This window comes from Callorhinus ursinus, unplaced genomic scaffold (genome assembly GCF_003265705.2).
Source record: "Callorhinus ursinus isolate GAN/ISIS: 27379988/994484 unplaced genomic scaffold, GSC_fseal_2.0 scaffold7, whole genome shotgun sequence".
Lineage (NCBI taxonomy): Eukaryota > Metazoa > Chordata > Mammalia > Carnivora > Otariidae > Callorhinus > Callorhinus ursinus.
Window position 1 is genome coordinate 60726949 of NW_027397069.1, and position 26861 is coordinate 60753809.

Consider the following 26861-nt stretch of genomic DNA (forward strand, 5'->3'; position numbering starts at 1 on the left):
AATGTCGTAGTAAAACTAAGTAAAAAGTAAGTTGCTCTTTAAACCAAAAGAAGAAAGTATGTTGAGGAGGAGAGGGGACGAACTGGATCACGTACTGCCTAAGGAACAGGAAGACTGGGAACTGATCATTAATTTTAGCATGTAGAGGACCTTTTTGATCTTAGCAGGAATAGTTTCACTGAAGGCTGGGGTTTAAATGCTGATCAGAATGGAATTAAGAGAGAATGGAAGGAGAGGAATTGTCCATACAGCCAGTACAGACAACTCATTTGAGGGTTTTTGCTAGAAAGGGGGTCAAAAATTTGGGCAGTAAGTGGTGGGAGTGGTAGGGCCAAGTGAAGTGTTTTGAAGATGGGAGATATTTCAGCATGTTCCTATGTTGATGGGAATGATCCAGCAGAAAACAAAATATTGCAGGAGACAATGGGAAGGTTTGCTGGAATGATGTCCTTGGGAAGGCAGTAGAGCCTTATGAACAACTGGATGGACTGGCTTATTTGGAAGATGGATAATTAATCTGTGGTGAGAAGTAGAAAGGCTGAGTATGTTGGCGCAGGTGCTGTGGAAACTCTTCTGATTGCTTCATGTCTCGTTAAAATAAGATGAAAATTGAGAGGAAGCCAAACCATAAGTGATGCTGAACTCTGAACAAACTGAGGGTTGCTGGAGGGGAGGTGGGGCGAGGGGGAGGGATGAGGTAACTGGGCGGTGGGCATTAAGGAGGGCCCTTGATGGAATGAGCACTGGGCGTTATATGCAACTGATGATGAACCACTAAATTTTACCCCTGAAACTAATAACACAGTATATGTTAACTAAATTGAATTTAAATAAGTATTTTTTTTTAAAAAAGGTTATCATTCGCAACCAGACTGGGGAGTAGGTGTTAGCCGTTTTAGGGAACAGAAGCAGGAGTGAGCAGTCATTTGGGGTGTGGGGGGGTAGTGGGAGAGCACAGGGACCGGGAGAGTGTCATTCGATTGCAGGTAGCATCAGAGACGCACTTGAGGCTTGTGGTCACGACTGTAAAGTGTGATCAGGCAGCGTGGTTGTGTTGAAATCCAGTTTTTTAAGAACTACAGATAATCACTGTTCCCAATAACAGCGATGTGTTATGTCTCTTCATTTTCTAAAAATTACTTGTCGCTGCTGTATAACATACAGAGAAAAAAGACCAATTTATTTTTTATTTATTTTTACTGTCTCTCCCACAAATGGTAATAAATGGGAAATTGCTAAAAGTGAGCCAAAAAGAGAGAGAGGAGAAACACGCTTTGTTAGCCAACCCTGAATAATCAAGAGCACCCTCACTTCTGTCTTTACACCTTTCAGATCCACTCACTTGTCTGTAGTGAGCATCTGTTTTGTGCAAAACACTGTCTTCAGCAGGAAGGGATTGAACGTAAAGTCAGGCTCCTTCCCTTGTGGAAGACAAAACGATTTGCCAGTGTTTCCAATGTGACTAGAGACCAGACCACTCGAGGTCCATGTATTGAGCTGTGAGCTCAGAGGGAATCCTTTGATTTGGACTCATCTTTGGGTGTCTGGTTGATGCAAAAATTGTCCTGTACTTACAGGAAGGTGGAGTCCACGTTCTCCCGGGTCTCAGGAGCTGCTCTGGTGTGTGGGCTCTTTGTGCACGGACACCTGTCTCACACCTCTAGAGACTGACCCAAAAGTCTGGCCCCATCACTCTTGGCTCTGTTCTTGCTTTCCAGGGCTGGGGAGCTGAGTATCATCGCCAGGATGTCACGAGCACCCCCTGCTGGATTGAAATTCATCTTCATGGACCACTGCAGTGGTTGGACAAAGTTCTGACTCAGATGGGCTCTCCACATAACCCAATTTCTTCAGTGTCTTAACAGCCAGTCATGTCTTAACCTACATTTCTATAGAATAGATGCTATTGCAGGCAGTGGCTTATATAGCATTTCAGATTTGCAATTAACTGAAGTTTCTAAGTACATAATGTAAATACTTATAATATATACTATTCATATTTTTTATCACCAGTTGTTTTGTGCTAGAATTTCTAGTCAACCTGATGCCAGTACAACGTGATTAGAAAAGCAGGTTTTTCATGCCTATGCTATACGAAGAAGCGGCTTCTTTTGTGGGAGGAAATAAATGAAAGGCAATTGCGTCAATAGAATTTGAAAAATGTTGGCAGAAAAAAAAAGGCAGCGATAGTCAGCCGTGTCATTATAAGGCATGTTGTGTGGCCTACCAGAAAAATATCAAAACTGTTTATATCTTACAAATCAGGGTACTAGCAGCACTAGAGAAAGTGACACTTTCAGACAAAAGAAAGCAGTCAAACCCGTAACATTTAAACAGTCTCACTTTTAGTGCTATTGGCAAGAAGGAAAAAATACACACACACACCAAGCTTGTAAAATTAATTCTGTAAGATAAGTCACGTAAATTATTTTATTTCCCAAGTTGAAATACCTATAACTGGACTGTTGTGCTGATTTTAATGGTACATTTGAAACAGATTTAAACTGTGATTGGAAAAGAGACTGTGAAGCTGGGAGTCATGTTGCTTCATGATCTACCACTGTACAAATAAAAATAATGAGTCTGATACATGGGAAGATTCATATGAAAATAGCATGAAATAAGCTGTGTTCCCAAATTGCAAAATAAGACCAGAACTTCGTCCAAGAATCACCCAGGGAGACCTCCACGTCGGAAATCGGGCCCCTGTTTTCCCGGTTATTCCAGTCAAGCAATCTGGCGATGTCCGAGTCTGCATAGTGAGCTAAAGGACCGTGTGTGTAAATCGTAGGTGGGGAAAAAGCAGTAAAGTAAGCGGGCTGGACGAAAGCATCGTATGTTTAATCACACCTTCTCATATTCCCATTGGAAGACTTCGTGGCGAGGGCACTCCTTTTGCCTCCTTTCCCCTACATGTTGGCACGTACTATTTACAGATGACTAAAACAGTGGTGAAGCCTTTGGGAAAATCTGGACACATTGCTAGGGTCGAATTTATGAGTTATATAACTTAGTGTCTCGATCTGCTGGTCACAGCTGGTAGCCTCTTAGAAAGCTGAAGCCTCATACCTGGAAATAACTTCCCAAGTAAAATAATAATTTCGTGACCCCTATAATTTCTGGGGAACAGTGGTACTGAAGAGTGGGACATTTAAAATATATATGTACGGTATTAAAAACCTGTTCTTATTTACTCTTGGATGATAGAGGAGAGGATAATTCACCACATTTCTAGGTACTTTCATATATAAGTATATATATATATATATGTATATGCATATATATATATATATAGTTCTCACCCACTAAACACTGCATTGCTTCAAAAAATATTTCACACCCTCTTAAAAATGTATAATTTAAGAAGGTAATTATGCTTGTAACAGACGGTACTTCAGTAATCCAAGAGGTTTCTTCATTTATGCATTCTGTCTCAACTCTTTTTAGCATTAGTGCACACAATAGTTGCTTCTCATTAAATTGTATTCAAGGTAGACATGATCCTGTGAAAAAGATATATACGAGTGAGCTCCTACTGTCACTTCTTGTAAGGACTAGTGTTATCTAATAGAAACTTTCATATATGCAATAGAAAATAGTACATTCTACGTTAAAACTAGGTGGTCCATTTAGTGTTTAGAAAACCCCGTAGTTCATTGGTTCAACTCCGTATTGTGCCCCTGTACAGGCCGGGTACAGTGTTAGGTACTGTGGAATCAAATGTAAACCAGAGACAGCCCCAGACTCTGGAGCTGAGAGTCTTGTTAGTAAACCTGTGTAGACATCTTCATGTTTCACAACTTTTAAAACAAAACCAAACCTACGATCTTTCTTTCGCTCGAAAAAATATAACTGATTTCTTAATTATCTCTATTTTGAAACTTACTTCCCTTCTCTTCTGAGCAATCAGGTAAGAGATGAAGTCTTCCTTGGAGAAATTCTACTTTTCTTCAGTGCCCCAAAGTTGTTTGTTTTCTCCCCTTCCCTGTTTTCCAGTTTTTTTTCCCATTTCTCTTTTCTTGGAAACGGCATTAATACGGTGAGTCTTCCTCACATGAATACAGCTCTGTGAGAGCATAAATATACATGGTTTTTGCTCCAGAGACCTAACACAGCTTTCTGGATCTCTTCACAGATGCTCAAACTCATCCTCTGATAACCTTATACCTTTACAGAATTAATCATAACTGGTCACTTATAAATTACACTAAAAAAAGTTAACAAACCTGGATGTTCATGCAGGTTTGGTAAAACCTGGACAAAATATTCCAGCGAGCCTGTGTTACTCCTTTAAAAAACAAATGATTAAAGTGGGGTACATTTGCATCATCACCGGTCCTGTCTCACCAAAAGTCCGCATTAGGATAGGAGTGAAATTCAGAAAAGTTAACCCTTCGGTCACTGTAACTAGTCACATTCTCATCAGGCTTTTAACATTTTTGCTGGCAGGAATTGTCCAAAGTTGTAATGTAGCATTTTCTTTCAGACTTCCACATTTGTTCATGTAGCATTCATTCCTTTAGATGGACAATCCCCCCAAAATGTAATAACATTCCTTTATAGGATAACTAGCAAAGTGGACATGCTAAGCCATTTAAAGGCACCAACAATGCCAGACATTTTTAAGGTTGCCATGGACAAGGGTCGTGCAATACGGAACAACGTTTTGGCCTGCTCTGAAGACCCAGAACATTTGTGGTGTTGTTCAAGCCTGTTTTCTGTTCTTTTCCTGTTTAAAAATTGAGATGTGAGGAGTTTGTTTTAGTTAGATGATATTTTACTATCTGCCAGTGCTTTGGAACTATAAAGATGTCACTTTTCAACACATTTACCTTATTTTTTTTTTTTTACATTCAGTATAATCAGGAAAAGTTGAACAACAACATAGCACTAGCACTTAGAATCCCCTTTTCATTGTCTTCTAAGGGATTAGAAGCAACAACAAAAGCATTTTCTAAGTATTACCTGCTAGACTTTAAGCACCTGCTTAACTTTGAATGTGTCCTGAATATTTGGTATGTATATTCAACAACTAAAGCAAACTATAACGTGCATTCCAAATTTGTCTTCCCCTGTTATGATTTAGCAGTTGAACTGTATGACAAGACTAGGGGATCCTGACATATGTTCAAATTGATGTAACACAAACCAACAAGAAAAGAAACCATTTCTATTTAAGTAATGCTTTTGATGGTCATATCTAGGCTTCAATTATCCTTCAAATGCACACTTATACTGTTATGTGATTGTTTATAATAAACAGTACTGTACCTATATGGTTCTGGCTCATTTTTCCCTACAAACATCATAGAAAGGTCATTGTATATGGGTCTTTAAGGTGATCTTAAACCATCTTATTTTGAAAATGAGATGCTTTTAAAATCTAACATGCTATACAGAAATTAGGTAATGGTTTTGAATTAAACATCTTGGTATCCCTGGCATTAAGTATAAAATCTTGGAGATATTTTGTGGTAATTTTAGAGAGGATATGCATAGAAGCTTTTTTTCTGGAGAGTGGTAAATATTAAGTGATATTGCAACATACAGGAAAGAACAATTTTATTATTGTAAACATCTGTTCATTGTACATATATATTAAGTATCAGGAAAAGCGCTAAAGATGACTAGTGAGGAAAAAGTAAGATAAAATCCAGGAGGAAGTTCTCAATTCCCTCCATTTCCTTTTAGTCTTAAAATGGAGGGGGAAAATATGTAACTATTTCAAGAAAGCTTAACCTTCTCATTAACTTGACCAAGAACATTTGTGGTGTTGTATTTTTAATTTTTTAAAGAAATGCTCCCTTTATTCAAAAGAGGTATTTGTTGACTTCCAAACTATAAACAAATGAAAGGCTATTCTGGTTCAGACGTAGGCGGGGATTGTGAGACCTCCCGTTTAAGCTGTGAGTTTATGGAGAACATTGATTATGTCTTGTCTGCTTTTGCATCTTCATGGTTCCCGATCCTGTTCCTGACTCTAATATTTGGTATTGGCATTTCAAACACTCACTAGTACAGTTTTTTTTTTTTTAATATATCATGGCATAGACATACAACATGGTCTTTAAACAGTAACCTATCTTAGAGAAGAGATATTTTCATCCTAGAAACCTGTGCATATTCATTTATCAGGTGGTTCTTAATGCATCAGCCCCTGTAGATACACAGCAGGCACTGTAGATGAAATGACAACACAGTTTCTGCCTTTAAAGGAATTTACAACTCTGTGGAGGAAGATGAACGAGTACGCCAGTCAAGGTCAGTGCATCATTGGTTGTGGCTGGTTGCTCTCCATCAGGCCCTAGGGGGCTACCTGGGAAGGTTTCTGGGCCAATCCAGCCTGTCTTCCTTCCCATCAGTTCCCTGAGCAAGTCACCCAAGACCTTCCTAAGCCAGGTTGGGTGCCTGCTCTCTGTGCTGCCATCATACTTGTGCTCCTCAATGGTCAGTTATTAATTCCTGCACCACACTGTTTACTTGTCCAACTGTCTGCCAGACGGAGTTCTTTAAGGGACGGGATTGTATCTATTCATGGTCATCGTTTTCCGGCTGTTGTTTAGAAAGGCATTTGGGGTTCGTATTGTAAAACCAGAAATGGTATTTGTTTCCAATTCCCCTTTTTAAAAAATCAGCGTGTATTTCATTTCTCCTTTTTTTTTTTTAGATTTTATTTATTGGAGAGACAGAGCAAGCACAAGCAGGGGGAAGAGGCAGAGGGAGAAACAGACTCCCCATGAGCAGGGAGCCTGACCTGGGGCTTGATCCCAGGACCCCGGGACCATAACCGGAGCCACCCAGGCGCCCCTCATTTCTCCTCTTTGAAATAAAATAATTGCAAGCCTCCAATTGCATGCTGTAGCTGGTGGGATAAGAGAAACCTGCTTATGATTTGGTTTGGAAATAGATTCTCAGCTGCACTGCAGTAGCAAAGAAAGGTAGCTTTGACAGTTAAACAATTACAATTGTTTTTATTCCAAGTACTTCTTTTCAAAATGTAAATTTCGGTAAAGATTAGGAAGAAGCCTAAGGAACTCTGATGTGGCTCTAGCATTGCCCTGCCAAAGCAGCTGTAAACAGTATGCGAACAGTGAGCGGGGCGGGGCCGGGCTCCAGTAAAATGTTATGGAGACCGAAATTTGAATCTCAATATTTTTCACATGTCATGAAATGTTTTCCTTTAGATTTTCTTCCACCATTTAAAAATGTAAAAACTATTCTTGGCCTGCGGCAGAACAGAAACAGGCTGTGCTTCGGCTTCGGCCTGGGGCAGGGTGTCATAGTTTGACAAGTCTTGCTTGGAGGACTGAGGCCACCCTGAGTGTACCAACCCCAGCTGTGCTCCCCTCTGTAAGCAGCCTCATGAGACACCCCAAGCCCAACCACCAGAACCCCTCAGCTGAGCTCAGCCAGCCCACAGCCTGTGAGCAACAACAACAAAAAGGTGGTTATTTTAAGCCCTCATGCTTTGAGGTGGTGTGTGTGGTGTGTTGGATAACGGAACCGGTGGTCCTCACCGTCGTTCTTCTGTTTGGAATGTTGATGAGACCTTGTCTTTGATTCATCAGGAGGCCTCAGGTGAGAGTTGCTGCTTCTCACAAAGTGCAGGCATGCCTATTTGAGAGCACCTCCCATGTATCATTGTATGGTTGCTACTCTGGTTCTGGTCAGTATCCTGGCTCGAGATGATTTGCCAGTACATCAGCTGTGTAGGAGATCTCTGTTCAAAATACTTAACATCTCTCTCCTAGACTACGTGGGAAGGCTTGCTATTTTGGTTGCTCGAAAGAGATCAATTCCTGCTTCCAATTATTAATAGCAGAGGTGAGCTATTCCACTTCCCAGCGAGGGTACAGTGTAGACAGGAAGGTAGCACTGGCTTCTGAGGACACTGCTGTCCCTTCGCTGATGTGTTGGTGACCCCAGCATCTGACCCTCAGCTTGCATCTAGTAGAGTTCAGGGCCGGGTGCTTGTTGGTCAGAAAGCACCCAGCCTTCCTCTCCAAAGTGAGCACCTGAGAGTTGCTCCCTGTGTCTCAGTTTTAAGTTCTCGTACTGGTTTAGAATAGGCAATGCCCGTCCTGGGCAGGGACTGTAGTCATTGCCCAATTACAGACAAAGCCGAAAGTGTTCGAGAAATAAGATATTGGATGGACTTTATGCCCTATTTACAGGCAGCAAATGTCTGGGGCTAGTGAGTATAGGACAATTTCAACTGTTGCTGTTCACTGGTGTGAAGGAGAAATAGAAAAGACCCAGGAAACATAGTAACACATCGTTTCAGTGTAAGGAAGAGAAAAGGGTACCTCCATATGAGAGGAATGCTTGGCTTTTTCTCACTTTCCTGGACGCAGGGGTCCACTCACTAGCCCAAAGGGTGTTCATGCCATGAAGTCTATTTTATTTTATTTTTTAAAGATTTTATTTATTTATTTGAGAGAGAGAGAGAAAGCATGAGATGGGGGAAGGTCAGAGGGAGAAGCAGACTGCCTGTTGAGCAGAGAGCCCGATGTGTGGGACTCGATCCTAAGACTCCAGGATCATGACCTGAGCCGAAGGCAGACGCTTAACTGACTGAGCCGCCCAGGTGCCCCTTATTTTATTTAAAAAAAAAATTATTTGGAGAGCGGGAGTGTGAGCAAGGGGAGGAGCAGAGGGAGAGGGAGAAGGAGGCCGAAGAATCTCAAGCCGACTCCATGCTGAGCGCAGAGCCGGACACCGGCTGGATCTCATGACCCTGAGATCATGATCTGAACTGAAACCAAGAGTAGGTCACTTAACTGTCTGAGCCACCCAGGCACACACCCCCCCCCATGAAGTCTCTTTTAGAAAGAAAAGGCCAGCTTTGTAAGTATAATAGGAGCCTGGAAAAAAACGGTCTCTGAGCACTACCCTGCTAAAAACAAACCTGAGTTTTCATAGTAGCAGACAACTCTTGATGATCTTAGAAAAATACTGATTTCTGTAAGACTCCGATTCCCTCACTTTCTGAAGGAAATGATGCTGTTCCAGTTACAATCCCCCCACAGATGATCCTAATCAACATGATGGGGAAGTTCAGGTATGTACGTGTATTTTTATATAATTATAATAAGTAGTAATACATTTTTGGCAAATGCTTAATATTAATTAATATAATACTATTAATATATCCTGTTTGTTATTAGATCTTCAAAGGCAATTGATATAAAATCTTATTAGTGCTGACTGTGGTCTCCAATCTGAGGACTGTAAATGATACAAGGTGCAATTATAAGAGAGGAAAACAAAATCTCACTAGTCATAACTTCTCTTCTGGTTGTTTTTCACATCTTAAGAAAGGCTGTATGCGTTTCTATATCACTAGGCTAAAGCTATGAAGAGGGAAGATTTGTTTATTTTGCTGCAGTATACAATAGCAAAAAACCATTAATCTCTAATGCTTTAGAATAATACAAATGATTATTTGGAGGGTAAGTAATAAATGTTAGGAAATTGGGGAAAGTAGTCCGTGTCCTGAGGAGATGAGATTAACTCATCTAATTACTAAACAGTTCAAATATCTTCACTAAGATAGTTTTAAAAACATTTGTTAACTTTAAAACTTAATAAAAGCAGCATTTTAATCAGATCTTTTTCTATAGTGGGGCAGTTCAGCCCATTTTAAAATAAATCACTATCTTTTTTTTTAATAAATTGCTATCTGAAAACAGGTGAATGTATGTGTCATTCAACAGTATCTGTTATGATTATAATATTCATTTTCATAGCTAAAGAAAATGAGCCGAAGGAGTCACAATGAGAAAAGAATACTAAATTTTCCATGTCAATTACACAAAAGAACTTAGGACAGTTTGACAATACCTGTACTAATTATGTTTTCTAATTCTAGAAAAAGAAACAGGAAATTATAAATCAACAATCATTTGAAATCCCAAATTGGATCTTTTAAACCAACCCTGGAAACCCAAAAGCCACAAAAGAAGTATCAGATATGTTAAATTATACAAAAACTAAAACCTTGTATGGCAAAGTACCACAAAAGAAGTAAATTGGCAAATTTTAGATTTGGGAAGCATTGGGCTTCCTGCTCAGCAAAGAGTGTGCTGCTTCCTTTCCCTCTGCTCCTCCCCTGCCCCACTCATGCACTCTCTCTCTCTCTCTCTCTCTCTCTCTCTCTCTCTCTCTCAAAAAAAACCTTTTGAAAAAATTACAGGTTTTTATCAAAAGATTTTATTTATTTGTTTGACAGAAGGAGACACAGCAAGAGAGGCAACACAAACAGGGGGAGTGGGAGAGGGAGAAGCAGGCTCCCCGCTGAGCAGGGAGCCCAATGTGGGGCTCGATCCCAGGACTCCAGGATCATGACCTGAGCCGAAGGCAGCCGCTTAACGGCTGAGCCACCCAGGCGCCCAAGACAGGGTTAATTTTTATAATATTCACCAGACTTTTGCACATTGAGTAGAAAAGGGGAGCCTAAATATATGACTAGTTGATTCACAGAAGAACAAATCTAAATAATGAACAAGCATGTATGAAGAGGTACTCAAATTTTCCACTATTCAGAGAAATGTTAATAAATGTAACAATTAGCAGTACATATCTATCAAGGAAGAGTTAACAAAGAACAGTAATTGCTGTTGGCAAAGATAGGAGGGAAAGAAATTCTCCCTTGTTGCTAGTAGACATTTGCAGTGCTAGAGCTTTTTTTGGGGGAAAGAAATACATCTAAAGAAAACACATTATCTATATATTTCCCTCCACCCAACAATTATGAGAATCTATTCCAAGGCCGTTGAACCACCAGTACCTACCAATACATACGGATACACTACAGGGAGGTGGCATTGTTCATAGTGGCCGAAAACTGGACACCAAGTGAATGCCATCAACAGTGGAATGATTGAATGTGATGACACATTCCTATCATGAGATGCTCTAGAGCCATCTAAAAGAATGAATCAGAGCTATAGAAGTGACTTGGGGGGACTTCGATCTACACAGTACTGGAGCATAAAAAAGTAATATGCTGACATGTAAATATGCCCACATTTTTATGTAATTGACAGCTGCTATATGTGTGCCTATGTGTTTAAGATTTACAAAACATAAGGAAGAATACATGCTAGGTTGTTGACATACTGGAAGGTGGGCAGTACGTGGAAGACTGAGGGTGGGAAGCCAAAAAATGAAACAAAAGGGAGAACCTAAACCAGAAATCCTCAGTATACACAATATGATGGCATTGATGTATTTATATAAAATTATATGTGTGCATACAGAAACTTGAAAAAAATTAGCATACATTGAAGTGCCTACTGTGTTTGAAACCAGGCACTTAGAAGTGTTAGCTCCTACTTTAGCAACAACATTCTACTGTGGGCAGAGCATCATTTTTGGAAACAAGATTTAATTCAAGTCTTGGCTCTGCATCCAACAGACCTGTTTTACAAGTCACTTCTCCTGAGTTTCTTTCCTCATCCAAAAACAGGGACAATACTTACCATTTTTGAGGTTCAAATGAATTAGCACATGGAAGTACTTTCTAAAGTAATATAATTAGGGTGTAAGTAATATTTGTCTTTTTTAAACACATTCCTTAGTGTACAAAGGCTTTATTTATTTATGATAGTGCATTTACTGTCAAATGTGAAGTCCATATTAAAACTGCACTGGCCTCGCCATGATTACATACACGGCTCACACGACTTACAACAGTGTGCAGTAAGTAACTTAGAGTCAGAAGTCCTGGTTTTGAATACAGCTAATTGTGCAGTCTTGGGCAAGTGACAACCTCTGTAAGCTTGCTTCTGCATCTACAAAATAACTGTTGTGCATACTCTAGGGGATTGTCAGAAGGGTAAGTAGCTGGAATTGTTTTTGAAAATTATAAAATGCTAGAAAATTATAAACTGCTGGCTGGAATTGTTTTTTGAAAATTATAAAATGCTAGAAAATTATAAAACGCTAGAAAATCATTCTGTCATGCTGTCTTTAGATTATAATCTATTTCTTCATGCACCTCTGGGAGGGAAGTTTACATGTGGGCCTCAGAATGGATGGTAGGAAACTCCAGGGGGAAACTGCACTATATATATAGAAATGAAGATTTATTAGTAAAAACATTTCTTCCTGTAAACTGAAATAGAAAGCAAAGAAAAAAAGCATAAACAGAGTACTCTTCTTAATTTGTAACAAGATTTCAGTTTGCAATAAAAACATTTTTGAAAAACTTATCCATGCACTAGTAAAAATTCAGGCAGTACAAAGGATTATTTGATAAACAATGGTCTCCTAACCACTGAACCCCGCCCCCATTCTGCTACTCTACATCATCAGTGCCCCAATTTTGCCTTATGGAAGCAACTCCCAGTTTTGTATACAAGCTTGTATGTGTGTATATCTTTATATATAATTTTTGGTAAGATTGTTAGAAACTTTCGCATTTGCCTATTCATAATTAAGTCTTTGACTATAGACCATTTATAATTTTTGGCCAATATTGTCATTGACTGTTCTTTTGAGAACCATCTGGTTAGTCGTCTTCTCTTTCTCCACAGTAGTTTGGATTAACTACTTTGGAAGCAAAAGATCTATTTTTTAGTTTTCTTTCTTTTGTTATCACTTTTTAGCAAGTTTTTGCAATACTCTAGAGCTGATGAGCTGATGAGCTGAAGAGCTGAAGTAAATCCCTCTGGGTTTCTCCCTGAAGTGAGCCCTCCTGGAGTGATGTTTCTGTCATTAAATCCTGCAGGCTTGTTTACCCACCCCTCTGAATCACACTTAAGTAGAAGCCTGGGAATGGTCTTATAAGATTTCAAAGAGCTTGATTTACTGAAACATATGTTATTATGGAGTGTAATAACATTGGGGCCATCGCTAACCCATTGTGATGAGTACTGCTAGTTTCCTAGCTTAAATATCTCCTGCTTGCTCATTCTTCTGACACTTGGTTGGCAATCTCATAGAAAACCCCATTCCTTGTTGGCCTCGTTTCTCCTCTGCTCAGCCTGAACTGTTACTGAAAGCACTCTCTCAAAAGCATCCTAATACCGTCCTCTTCTTCCACTAAATGAACCCGAGATCAAGCCTGCAATACATCTTTCCTACTATGACGGCTGGTTGAGCCCCACGAAATAGTGTCACGTAACTGCAGAATGCAGAATTAGAGAGTCCTGGCTTCCAGTATGCCAAATCTTTAATGCCATTCGGCAGTATTATTTAGGATATAGTTTCACCTGCAGTATTATTTAGGCTATAGTTTGGCTGCATGTAACGAAGACATCATAATGATCATGGCAGACACAGGATATTCCATTTCTCTTGCAGGTGGTCGGTTTCCAGCTAGGATGGTAGCTCTGCTCCTTGAGGCCATCCAAGGACACAGCTTCCTTCTCTCTTGTTCCCTCATCCTCAGTGAATTACCCACATTTGGCTTACAGGTGATCTGCTGCTTGGTCCACATTCTAAGGAGCAAGATAGAGGGAGGGGGAAAGTGGGCTGCCTGCTTCCTTTTAGAGGGCACTAGCTGGAAGTTGCACACATCATTTTTGCTTCTACCCTACTGGCCATTAACTTACTCACGTGGTCTCAATGAGCTGCAAGGGTAGCCGACATAGTCTCAAAAAAAAAAAAATTGACATACAAAATACGGAAAAATGTAAAAATCACATGTATATGATGTATAAAATGTTTAGCTTGCTGAACTTTCATTAAGAGAATACACATGCATACCCAGCATATAGGACAAGAAGAGTAATACCAAAACCCCAGAAGCATCCTCATGTCTCCTCCTGGACTCTGCCCCCTCCCAAGGCTAACCATGCAGAAGGAGATGCAGACTCCCCACTGAGCAGCGAGCCCAATGTGCAACTTGATCCCAGGACCCTGAGATCATGACTTGAGCTGAAGGCAGATGCTTAACTGACTGAGCCACCCCAGCGCCCCTGATTTTTTTTTTCCACTATAAAAATTATACTGTAGGGATTCAATAAAGCTCCAACACCATGAGTAAGAGAATAGTTAATAACAAGTGTAAATGAATTCCTTTGCATCCAGAATGAAAAAACTAAACAGAATAAGTGAATCAGACAACTGAAAGGTCTACAACTGGACTTTAATAATTTTGGTAAAATCTGTGGTTTTGCACAGATACACAGGTACAAAACACACATAAAAGATGAAAAGATTCTTTCTCTCCTTAAGTACTTCTTAGAACAGCCTTGACTAAGTTTAACTTGATATATATTTCAGGGCTTAAAACCCAAGAAATGAACACATTTTTGCACAGTTACATTTAAGAGACATAAATTTATTATCTAACATTGGAAATACTCTCTTGACATTTGATTTGTTACTCTTATTGGAAGGTTTGCCTTTTAAAAGTTTTCCTAGGAGACAATACAAGAAAAAAGTACCCATCCAGATTACCTATCATCATTCTTTGAACATTATTTTAGGAATAACACGATCTTAAGTTGGCTCAATTTTTAAAAACATTGACAAAATGCTGGAGTGTTCTTACTTTCAGAATCTCTTTTTGAAAAGGAAATTCATATTAAAAAATCGTTTTTGTCCTGACACTGGTGGAATGAGATACATCTATACTGTACACAAGTTCAACACACGAGTCTGCTTTAAAAGAGAGAACACTAATAGGTAACATGGGAGGCCAACTTTAGGAGATGCTTTCATTCCAGTGTACTTAGTTAACCCCTTTCCTAGGTTTTACCAGCACATCTCTGAAAAGAAACGCACATCCTAATTTCACAGATAATTAACAATGATCATTTTCCTTATACATTTAAAATTCGCTTACCTCTTTGACAGCTCCAGTCTTAACTGTAAAGAAAAAGTTATTTCAAGAACCCAATTTTAGGTGCCCCAACTACATTTTACCATCACAAGTGGCATCACAACTGTCAGTGTTTCTTAAGAGGAGGATTATTAACACTGTGGGTGAAATAATTATTAGTTGTGAAAGGCCATTCCAGACACTGTAGAACATTTAGGATTCCTGACCCACTCACTAAAAACCAGGATTTTTCAAGATCACTGTGACAACCAAAAACATGTTCATCCATTTCTGACTGCCCCTTGATAAGAACCACTGAACTAAATGATCAAAAATTAATATCTATTAACTTTGTGACTTCCACAGAAAGTAACTGCTTCATTACCTTCAGTAACGATGACTGAAGAGGAATACTTTGTTTAAAAAAACAATTGTAATTAAATGTTATTTTGGAAAGGTAAGCTGTTTCTTCAAATTCATAGTAATCTGAAAGGATTAGATGCACAAAGTGCAATACTTAGTTACCCCCAAATGCACACATACATTTACAGGAAAATGACTGTTTATGTTTTACTGGCATATCTAACCCCATTTATCTTTATTATAAAAATATGTCCATCTTCTATAACAAAATAAAAAACATGTGGATCTTCTTGATAAATTCCTTCACACTGATGTTCCTGGAAACTGCTGCTGTCTTTGCTCCAAAACTTGCTGATTTAATAGTTGTTGCTGTTTCTGTAAAAATTGCACCACTTCTGGACTTCTTAGTAATGACTTGAAAAGAAAAAAGAAAAAATATATTTATTAACATTATTCTTATGGGATTAGATTGTCTTCATGCTATAAAATTACTCTGATATGTCTCTATACAAGGCACAATACACTTACAAAACAAAACGTGCCTGAATTGAATTACACTTGCACCTGATGCAGTGTGTTAAAGTGCAAACTAATAATAATAAAATCTGATGTCATACATCAAAATACTAAAACCTAAAGTAATGGGTGAAGCTAATCTTATCGGTGACTTTGTACACAAAGGAAATGCTTTATGTTATGCCAGCATATATACTATCTCATAAGGGCAAACAGCCTAGAATAGCACTGGCCCAGGATTACAGCAAGAAAAACAAGGATATGAAACGGGGCCACACGTGAAAATAGCAGTTGGATGCCAGTTTGGAAATCCATGTAAGGATTCAATTTCTCCCACTAGCCTATTAAGTCTTTCTGAAGAAATTAAAAAGAATGTGTGTGTGTGTGTGTGTGTATACAGGTATTAATAAAAGTAGTATTAGCACATTACAAAAATTTCAGAAAAGACAATATGACTGATCTAAAAAAAATAGTTTTGTACACCTACCATTTCTAAATACAGTCATATAACAAACGTAACAGACTATAGTTAATATGCTTTTACTTTAATAAAATACTTCTATAAATTGATGAGGGAAAAAAAAAAAACTTTGGTCCCCCAAAATTAAAAAAGATAAACCAAGCAAGGTGGAAATACTATCATTAAACACTGATTTTAAAACTTAACATTAGAGCACAGTACATTTTCTAGTTATTTGTTTAAAACATTGTCAACTATACTTAAATAAAAAATTATTTGTAAAGATGTACCAATATTCTATTAAGTGAATGCACAATAATTACTCAGCTATTATAAAACTTGAACATTTAGGTTGTTTTAACTACTATTTTACTATTTGTGATAATTACAGTTCTGGCAACATCTTTATGCTTAACTTTATCCATATATAGGGTTTATTTCCTGCTGAGCTGAAGGGATGACCATTTTAGAGACTCCTGATACCACTGCCCAACCGCTTTCTAGAAGTCTGATACATATACGATACCACCAACAGAATGAGAGTGCCCATTTCATGAAACCCCCAACATCACTGTGATGTCTTTTAAATAATTTTCATTTGTTGTATTGTTTATTGTGATTTTTACTGATGTTGAATACCTTTTCACATCATTTAATGGTAGCATTTCTGGTTTTATTCCTGTTTATATTTTTTGCAATGTACTTGAAGCCAACATTTTTTCCTCATCAATTTATATGACTATTTTGTAAACTAAAAATGTCAACCACATTAACTATTAGTGTCTTATATGGGTTGCAAATATTTTTCCTATATGTTAGTTTGAAGTTTGCATTTTTACCACCATTTTTGACTACAGTATTCATTTCTTTGTAATTCTATTTAAGCTAGAAAGAGATTTTTAAGTCTCAATTCAATTTTTTTTAATTTTAATTTTAAACATCTTTATCAGGAATTTAGTTTGATGTATAGTGACATGATAAATTCTTTTTGTCTTAAAATTATTACCCAATTATTTCCATATTTATTGAAAAATCTCTCCTTTTCTGATTGAATTCTGATGCCTTCTAGCAAATTTAGAATAGAGATCCTTATTAAATGTTGGTGTCATTCTACTTCCATATCACTAACGCATTTTTCCATAAACCACAGAATTCAGATATTCAAGGTTTAGTCAGGAATAAAGGTTTGTCTTGGGACAGCATTATGAGATTCCAGTGTGTACCGGCAGAGGAACAGATGACCAGCTGAGCAAATTTTAAAATCTCAAAAATCTAAATAATTTTAACAACTTCTGATAATAAATTTGTAAGTACTTTACAGATACTTACCAGTCTTTTTTGATTTAACACTTGTTCTAAAAGAGTAGGTCTTGCAGGACGATCCCCAAAGGTTCCTGTTCTTTGTTTAACAATGGAGAGTATATTATCTGTACTTTCCTGGGATAAATGATAAAAATGCAAACAGGGTTAACAATTAACATAATATAATAATCTGTTATTGTACGCTTTCAATGATGTAATGAATGGGTCCTCAGCTTCTCTTCCTTCTTGCCCAGTCCCTGTGAAACTTTAGGAAAATCCCTCATAGATAAAATGTTGGCAGTTAATTTTATAGAACACTCCTCACTCCCTCTCCCTCCACAGTTTCCAACCTCAGATCTCCAGTCTCTTGAAGTTCTCAAAATCAATAGTGAGGCAGAGGTGGGAGGAGAAAAGAGTTACTTGGGAGCTATTTTCAATATTACAAAAAATGCCAAGTGGAAATTGAACATTCTCTTTAGATGAAGTTTTCCAGGCCAAAACAAAGTTTGCTTGCCTTTGGATGGAAGACATAAACTCAAAGGCAATTTACATATTGCTAGAGACACTTTGATAGTTTTTTGTCCAGTTAACAGCAACAATTAAACAGGGGGGTAGACAGTAAAATATTAAAGAAGCAACTGATAGACAAAGTTTTCAAAATTTGGAAGTCACTAGGAAGAAAATGACAAACTGGTTTTGAAAAGACTGGAAAGCACTGGTATAAATAATCTCCTACCACCGTCCTAAAATGAAAACCATGCTCTGAGACATCCTTACCCAAACAAACTCAGCAGCCCTAACTGCCAAATACGGATCTCCGATTCCTTGACAGAATCTTAAGTATTCGCAATTTTCCTGGCATAACTAAATACTGTAGTTAACTGAGATATTCTGACTCTTACAAAACCACGATACAATACTGATCACATCCAAAAATGCTGACTAAGCAAATACAAAACTATAAATGTTTTACCATAAAGCCATGTCATATATAAATTGACTCTTCTCTCTTTGCTCTTCATTTAGATGGTTACTGAAGCTGTTTTCTTCTCTCGACCTCTCTCTCCTGGCCTCTGAGTTCTCTTAGAATATCCACTTTCTCTCTTTCATTATGGGAAGTTTATCAGCCCAATGAGACAAAAATGTTCAATCCCTAAACATTTTAGACCGCGAAATGTAAAAACAAAAACAAACAAAACTCTGAAAAGAGCATTCTGATACCCAAAGGAAACAAAAATAATTTCTTCCTCTCTCCCCATAGGATTAACTATGTGTGGCAGTTTCATTTTTATTTGCACAAGAAATGGAATCACGAAACTGACTTGATGGCAGGGTACCCTATATTCTCACAACCCCAAATAAAGCACTATGCAGATTCACAATGTTAATGTCACAAAATCACAGAAACTTGTAGTAGAAATAACCTTGAGTCAGCTAGTCCAAACTTCTACAATTTGGGGATTCCCTTTTCAAAAATTTTCAACACCTTTTGCCCTAAGGAGTTTACCAACTTTTGAGGCATCCCGTTTAGTTTTAAATAAATCCAACATTTAGGTAAGCTTTTGTTTTGACTGAGCTGAAATATATATCTCTTGTGATTTTTACTTAAAAGTCCTCGTTACATAGAACTATGCAAAATAAACCTACTGCTTCTTCCAAATGATAGCCTTTTAGATATTTAAGGATAATGATTACTCCCATAAGTCTATTCTTTTATTCCTAGTTCCTTTATGTGTCTCTCCTATAGCATATTTTTTAGATGCATGGACTAAATGTCATATACATTTGTTCCTTATTTAACTTGATTTATGTAAATGATTTTAAATACCTTAATTTCTAATCTTGCTTTTCACACTACAGAAAACCCCTATCACCACTTATCAGTCCTACTATAATGATCTCCTAAAGAATCTCTAAATCTACAGGCCTTAGGAGTACAGCCCCTGTTACTTCCTAATTAGAAACTTCGTTTGAAGACTCCAAACCCAAATCCTATAGCTTGGCATTCAATACCATACAGAAACCGGCTACAAATTCCCTTTCCGAATTTATTTTCCATGAATTTTCCACTTAAATATTCTGCTTTAGTTAGAATGGTCCCCTTGCTTCTTCCCAAAAGTGTCTTCTGTATTCCCACTTCCTTTTCTTTACTAAGATGTGTTTCTCTTTCTTTTATCTACCAAAATTTTAAGGAAGCAGTATAATATGGGGATAGAGTGAAGGCTCTAGAATCAGATTGCCTGGGTTTGAATACTTGCTGGCTGTATGACCTAGGCCAAGTTACTGAACCTCTCTGTGCCTTAGTTTCCATGCATGTAAAATATAGCATCTATGTAGCATTGCTGAAGGGTGTGAGACTCCATTTACAGCTTAGCACAGTGCCTGGCATATAAGAAACTTAGCTGATTAAACTTAAACTATTAGCCACCCTTTCTGGCATATACTGAGTTATATTTTCTCTGCAAAACCTTTCCAGAGTATCTCAGCCTATAATGATCTATCCTCCTCTCCACTACTAAAGTAATATTATACAGTTGGCCCTTATTATATCCCGATGGTAACCGCTGGTTATTTTCTTTACACTCAGTTCGACAAAGACAGCTCTGGAAATCTCCTCAGAACTGGTCAGGTGTCCCATAACATAAGACAAATGGTATAGCAGGGTATTAATTTTTGCTTATAAGAGTTACTTCTCTTTCCTAAAAAAGTCATGCAAATTATTTTAGAATAAGCAAATTATTTTAGAATAGGAAAATCCTTTCTGTGGGAGGGGGAAGGGGAGACTTAATTCAGTATCTATTTGCCTTTTATACATGTTCCTCAAACTGTAGATGCAAAACTGGACAGTTAAAAGAAGGTAGCTATAGATAAAGTACTTCTTTTCTTGAAAAGAAGTATATTCTCCCTCTGTGAAGAATTCTGATGTGAATTTGGAATGTACAGAGAACAATGACCCTTACTAACTTTCATTCTGTAATAAGTGAGATGCTTATTTCCATAATTACTTGTAATTCAAGATTTGATAAAATGTATTTTACAAGGATGTGAATACAGGTTTTAAACCTAAGATCCACAGGGGTCCTGAACTCTATAATGTGTACGCAAAATTAAATACCTACCTACCTATGTGTATTTTTCTGGGAAAAAGGTTCATTAGGTTTTATCAGATTCTCAGATAAGTCCTTTTACCCTAAACAGATTAAGAATCCGTGGGATAAAAGCAGACCCTAATCAGTGTGAATTGTGACATGCTGATGACTATAAATTTTAAAAATATTTAGAACATCACATTTGTAACAATTCCAAAGTCTAAAATTTTAGCAATGAGGCAGCTGTTCAAGTCCAGCAAAAACTAAGAAATTTAAAAAGTTTTAGAATACATACTAGGATAGCTTTCGGTTTAAAAAATTTTCTGGATCATTTTTAACAAGATTCAATTTTTCAATGAAAATGTACTGCGGGATTATAGCTTTTATTAAAAGGAGGAAAGCACACAGGATGAAACATCTGCTTATCTATAACAACTTCAAAGTATACCACTAATAATGACAATAGTGGCTAAGATTTCCTGACTTTTACTATCTGCTACACACTGTGTGAACACTCAATATGGAATATCTCACATATTCACTGCAACATTATGAAGCAGGTATTAATATTAATATTAATTATTAATACCCATTTTACAGATGAAGAAGCTGAGCTTAAGAGTTTAATAACCTGTTCAGGGCCACACAGCCAGCAAATGATTTGGATTTGGAATTAGGATTTGTAGACAGAAGTCCAACACCAAAGCACTGGCTTTAACCTTCAACCCAGTTCAAATCAAACATTGCAAAAATCTTCCTGAGACTTACACCCCATTATTATTCCATTTTCTTTTCTAGGGGCACTAAGAAACGGGCTAGTGAGAACAGGGTACTAAGAACAGGTATACTGAGAACAAGGTATTAAAAGTACAGGGTACTAAGCATGAGAGTACTGAGAACAGGTCTATTAAGTATGAGGCTACTGAGAATAGAATTACTGACAGAGTAAATAAGATTAACCAAGAACAGGACACTAAGAACACTGTACTAAGCATGGGGTACTAAGAACAGCTTACTAAGAATAGGGGTACTGATAACAGTATGCTGTGGATAGGGTAATGAAATCAGGAAGAGATTACCTTCTCCAAATTACAATTTCATGTAGGTTCCTAAGTCTCTTTGCCTCCTCCTTTGGCGATGAACCAGCTCAATCACCTACTATCTGTCCTTCCAGCCCATATCCCAGATCTTTGAAATGACAGATCTGCTGATGTATATCACATCATTTCCACTGACATTTATTCATCCATCACAAGGATGCAACAGAACTGTTAAGGCTTTGCACATGTGTTTATAAACTTTAATTTAGGACAAGCACTCACTCTCAACCACAAGTCCAGCCCCAGCAACCTGGCCCATACGGTTCGCAGTAAGAGTGGAGTTTCTTCTAACCACCTCCCACTCCCCAAGACCCCAGCTAAGGTCTGATACCTCCAGTCTGACGTTTCCCGCGCTGCCAGGCTGGGCGGACCCACTGCAGTTCAGGGCCTGGTCACTTTTCTTCTTTTTGTACTTGTCCTTGTACATCTTGTTGCGGTGTTTCTTGCACATCCAAGGTTTCCGCTGCTTGGCCACCTGGCTCGTGGTCTCGCTGCAGCCCTCGAAGGTGCAGGTCTTGCTCATGCTGCCCCCGCCGCTGCCCCGTCTCCGGGCTCCCCCGCTGCCACCCTCGCCCCCAGAGTGGGTCTCCTCGTCCTCCAGATCCTCCAAACTAGCGGTGCTCTCGCCTCCCCCTGGGGCGTCGGAAGTGTCCAGCAGGTCGGCTTCGTCCTCTCCTGCCTCCTCCTCGCCAGCCCCCGCCACTTCGCACAGGTACCTAATGGGCTTGCCTGCACCGGCGCCGTCCCCCAGGGCCGGAGTCTGCCTCAGGACGCCCTCGGCCGCAGAGTCGTCCTGCCCTCCGCAGGGGTGCATCACCAGCAGAGTAAACTGCGAGCCCGGGGCCGGGACGGGGGCTGGAGCCGGGGCCTGGCCCAGAGGAGGGGCGGGGGCCCCGGGGCGGAGGGCGCCGCTGGCAGCTCCCGGCCCCACACCCTCGACAACACCCTGCACCTCCGTGCTGCTGACACCTTATGGGGGTCCACGACCCCAGCCCTTCAGCACCTGCAGGGCCCAACGGCACTTCGCAAACCAAAGACCCAGGACCCGCGACAGGAAAAAAAAAATCTCCAGCTCCGCGAAGGCAGCGCGACTGCGCCTGCGCGCGAGCGTTTCCACGCCGGGTGCCTTTCGGGGAACTCGGCGTCTCTGAGGGGCGGGGCTGAGCCTCCAGCGGAGGAACTGACTGCGCAAGCGCGGCTCTGGCGCTGGCGGGAGGCGTAGCGCTTCGCTGGCGCCGCCGCCGCTGCGGAGGCTGTGTGTGTGTGTGAAGGTGAAGCGGCCGGGGCGCTCGGTAAGACGGCGCTTTTTTGCTGAAACCTACTGTGTTTAAAACGTTTCAAAACACTTGTGAACTGGAACTCCACAGCGTAAATTAGGATTGTTCCTGAGCGATTTTGTGACTTGTGTCGTTCGGACGCTAATTATCATAATATTTTGTCCCTAACTGCCTGAAGTGGGAGGTGTGACGCTGGGATGTGGTGATGTCACAGCCTGGGACCGCTAGTTAGCAGTCAGGAACGGCAGAGGCGGCCCATTTGAAAATAATATACTGGAGAAGGAGTGGGCCAGACTTGGGCCAAAGTTCTATTTGTATTGAGAGCTAAGTGATTTGTTGATAAATTTGTCTTTCTCTCCTGGAAACTTATTTATTTGATTTTTAATATTTGTCCTTTGCTATGACCGCTGAGGTAAGTCTTTAACAACGTTTTCATTAAATACAGTGAAAATGTGTGAAGAGCAACAATGAATGACAAACAGAAAAAAGAAAACAATAAATGATCTATCATTTTTACCAGTTGTTGCACGGTTGCTGGTTGCTAAATCTTAAATTAACCGAATCTCATGGGGGAACCGATCCTGCCAGGTCTTGAACGAAACTCTCAAGGAGTTGTGCTCTTTCCGTGTATTCCCGCCTCCCTTGCCTAGTCGGGTTTTGCATTCCACCTGTGGCTAAGGAAAGCAATGACTGTCCAGCCAATGATAAATCCACTCACATTAAGGTGTTTGGGTGTTGATGTGTGAGTAGATCGCCAACGACATTTCAAAGAGAGGCACAGTGGATGGGAGAAAGTTTGAAATTCGACAGACCTGGGTGGCACTGTCCCGTGTGACCAGGCCTAGTTAGTGACAGCCTGTCTGAGCTTTGGCTTTCTCAGTGGTGAAAGGGGCAGTCAGTGGTGTGCTGGACCAGGTTGATGAGAGCCAGTTGTTAAAATATCAGGAGTTTAATGAGCTGGAGGTTAAACACTTTCATTATTAAAAATTAAATTATATCAACAATTAAATTATTTTAAAAACAAAAGTTAAAAACCTCAAAACTCATCACTTTCTAATTGTTTTCCAATGTTTTACTATTAGCCACGCTTATAAGAATATTTATGTCTATTGTATCTGTATGTGGAAATACTATGGAGATCTTGATGTGATACTGCACATCTCTTCTCAATCTGCATTCGGTGATGTCACATTGGTTGCTTGAAACCAGCCATGGTGAGAGTATTTACAGTATGGAAACTGTCAAATGAAACAAAGCAGAGCTTGATTTATTGTCATTTGTCTTCAGACTTAAAGTGATAGTAAAAGTGTTAATGAAGATTAAACCTAAAATGTTTGATCTGTGACTGTCACATTGTCAATAGGTTCCCAAAATTGAGGAAATATTCTTTCAGTATATGAAAACTATCATGATTTCAGCAAAGTAGCTGCTTACATCATTGAAGAACAAGTGAAGTCCTGGCATACATCTTCATTGTTTCACTTTTGTCTTACTCATCAATATAAACAAAAATATCAGCCAACATTCATGCCAGAACTACATTGTCAGTAATGTGAGTAACTTCTTTACTGATTTGGATAAAAATCAAGCATTTATTTATAGTTTGAATTCATGACACTGCTGTTGGTGAAATAATTATAAAAACTGACAGTGGATTTTGCAAGTAGCAAGTCACACTGAAGTGTGGGTGTATGGAATTTACAATAAAGAGCCTTGTGATTTTTATCATTATTTGTAAATCATGTGCTAAGCGTTTTTTCTATCAGTTAACTCTTTTTTAAAAGTTTACCAGCATATCACTGAGGGCAGTGCTATTTAAATCCTAGTACAAATTCCTGTTATGGTATTCAATAAATGACAACAAGGTTTTTTTTTTTAATTTTATTGAGAGAGAATTTACATATCATGAAGCCCACCCATGGTAAGCATACAACGTATGGATATAGGCCAGCAGGGACCAATTGACACCTGTAGTACTGCTTTAATATTCCATTTTTCAACGTTAATGTAATTTAATTCTGACTTAGGCTTCTTCCTTTGCTTAAGAAAATGATATATGGTGATGGGTATTAAGGAGGGCACTTGTGATGAGCACTGGGTGTTGTATGTAAGTGATGAATCACCAGATTTTACACCTGAAACCAATATTACCCTATTTGTTAGCCACCTAGAATTTAAATAAAAACGAAATAAGAGAAAATGATGTATGGTTAATTTTTATGTGATTTGTAATTTAAATAAATTATTTTACACCTAGAACCAGAGTTCCACATCTGTTTTCCTCTATTTCAAACTCTGTAGACTAGTTTGCCTTCTCTAGCTTATTTTTTCTTCTTTTCTTGCTTTCAGACAACAGTTTTATGCTTTCCTGAGAAGTAATATATGCTGTGTGTTGGGAACTTAGAAAAAGAACCATTCTAATTTCCTTTTTTCAGTCACCCTAAGTGTTCTTTCAAACTATGAAACTTGGTGTTCACAGAGTACGAATTTTCACCAGAAGAGAACTTTATCATTGTTATTACAGCATATTAGAGTGATCTTAAAAGCAATTATAACCCTCATTTTTATCTAAGAAGACTTGTATGGAAATAAATCTTTAGGTCTTGGATTTTATTTTATTATTTCAGAGGAAAATAAGTACTTAACTGTACTATAGATCATGTTTGTGGTATTGATTGAATATTATGATCATTACAAAATGATGATTTTCAACTCTACCACTTTCTCTGTATTTATGAGTTGGCATTTTACTGTAAGGAAAAGCCTTCCCTTTTACTTTATATATTTATTGTTTATATACTATCAGTATGGACTCGTGGATTAATGTTTATTTTATTTTTTTTAAAGATTTTATTTATTTATTTGACAGAGAGAGACATAGTGAGAGAGGGAACACAAGCAGGGGGAGTAGGAGAGGGAGAAGCAGGCTTCCCTGTGGAGCAGGGAGCCCGATGTGGGGCTCGATCCCAGGACCCTGGGATAATGACCTGAGCAGAGGGCAGACGCTTAATGACTGAGCCATCCAGGCGCCCCTAATGTTTTCTTGAATGGATTGCAATCTCTTACTTACCTTATTGATGTTGCTGCTCAAATTGTTCTGGATTTGGCTGGACTTCCTAGATTTGGCTGGTAGTAGTCCTTCAAGCTGCCTCCTATATCCTTTAGAGCACTCCCTTGCTCTCTGGCACAAGAAGATATTCCAGACCTGTCTTGTACCTTCCCAGCTCCAGTCCATTTCTCCTTTCTCTTAGGATCTCTGGTTCCTTTTCATAGGGAATGGTATCTAGACACCAAGATTTGGGTGCTAGATGTGCTCCTTGTTCCTAGGCACTTTTGGCAGATAGAGATACAGGGAAACAATCCAAATATGTGTATATTTGTATGTATATATCTAATCATGAATTCATGCTGATTACTGATAACTCCAATTCAGATACTACCCCCAGTAGTCTTTCTTGCCTTCCCCCATTCCACATTAGTATCTTCTTTCTTCCCAAGGAGAACTCTGTTGATGACACGAGTCATCATGAGATGAGAAATTTGTTCATGACAATCTATATTTCATGTTATATTTTATGTTAGTTTTTTATTTAATGAGTTTTTTAAAAAATAATTTATCCTTTACTTCCAGAAAGGTAAAAGGCATAGTAAGAAAATAAAAATGAGCCCATATTTGTATTTCTGCATCCACCAGTCCATACATAATGCATGACTATAGCAAAAAACAGACTATGCTTAGACTTCCAGTTATATTGTTTGCATTTTGTTTAGGAGAGCCAGAAGATAACCTCCTTTGAAAGATGATTTCGGAGAGTTGCTGGGTACATAATACTTTGATAATAACATTATCAGTGTAAGAGTAGAGGACCTTTAAGGGAGGAAATATTCCTGGATATTAGTGCCTGACGTTTTGACTTTATTCAGAGGTTAAATACCTATGTATTTGATCTTTCATACCCCAAATCATCCTTGAATCTAGTC

At 38.7% G+C, this 26861-nt stretch overlaps 2 protein-coding genes and 1 long non-coding RNA gene across 12 annotated transcripts in view; 2 read left to right on the forward strand and 1 right to left on the reverse strand.

Moving 5' to 3' along the window:
• SMAD9 (SMAD family member 9) overlaps positions 1-5276 on the forward strand; it is a 74659-nt gene extending 69383 nt beyond the window's left edge. For all 9 annotated transcript variants that reach the window (XM_025875305.2, XM_073894667.1, XM_073894666.1 and 6 more), the window contains one exon: positions 1719-5276. In XM_025875305.2, the coding sequence (XP_025731090.1) occupies positions 1719-1862 (144 nt within the window). In that variant the 3' untranslated portion in view covers positions 1863-5276. The remainder of the gene's footprint in view (positions 1-1718) is intronic.
• Positions 5277-14076: 8800 nt separating this feature from the next.
• Positions 14077-22700, reverse strand: RFXAP (regulatory factor X associated protein). Of its 2 annotated transcripts, XM_025875256.2 has the most exons (3): positions 21935-22700; positions 17442-17549; positions 14077-15550 (listed from the first exon to the last, which is right to left on the reverse strand). In XM_025875256.2, the coding sequence occupies exons 1-3, from the start codon at positions 22415-22417 to the stop codon at positions 15440-15442; spliced, it is 702 nt and encodes a 233-aa protein (XP_025731041.1). In that variant the 5' UTR covers positions 22418-22700; the 3' UTR covers positions 14077-15439. The 2 variants fall into 2 exon arrangements, with proteins under 2 accessions (XP_025731041.1, XP_073750744.1); XM_073894643.1 differs by lacking the exon at positions 17442-17549.
• Positions 22701-22814: 114 nt separating this feature from the next.
• Positions 22815-26861, forward strand: part of LOC141373123 (uncharacterized) — a 97322-nt gene continuing 93275 nt past the window's right edge. The window contains exon 1 of the long non-coding RNA XR_012378817.1: positions 22815-22895. This is a non-coding gene — a long non-coding RNA (uncharacterized lncRNA). The remainder of the gene's footprint in view (positions 22896-26861) is intronic.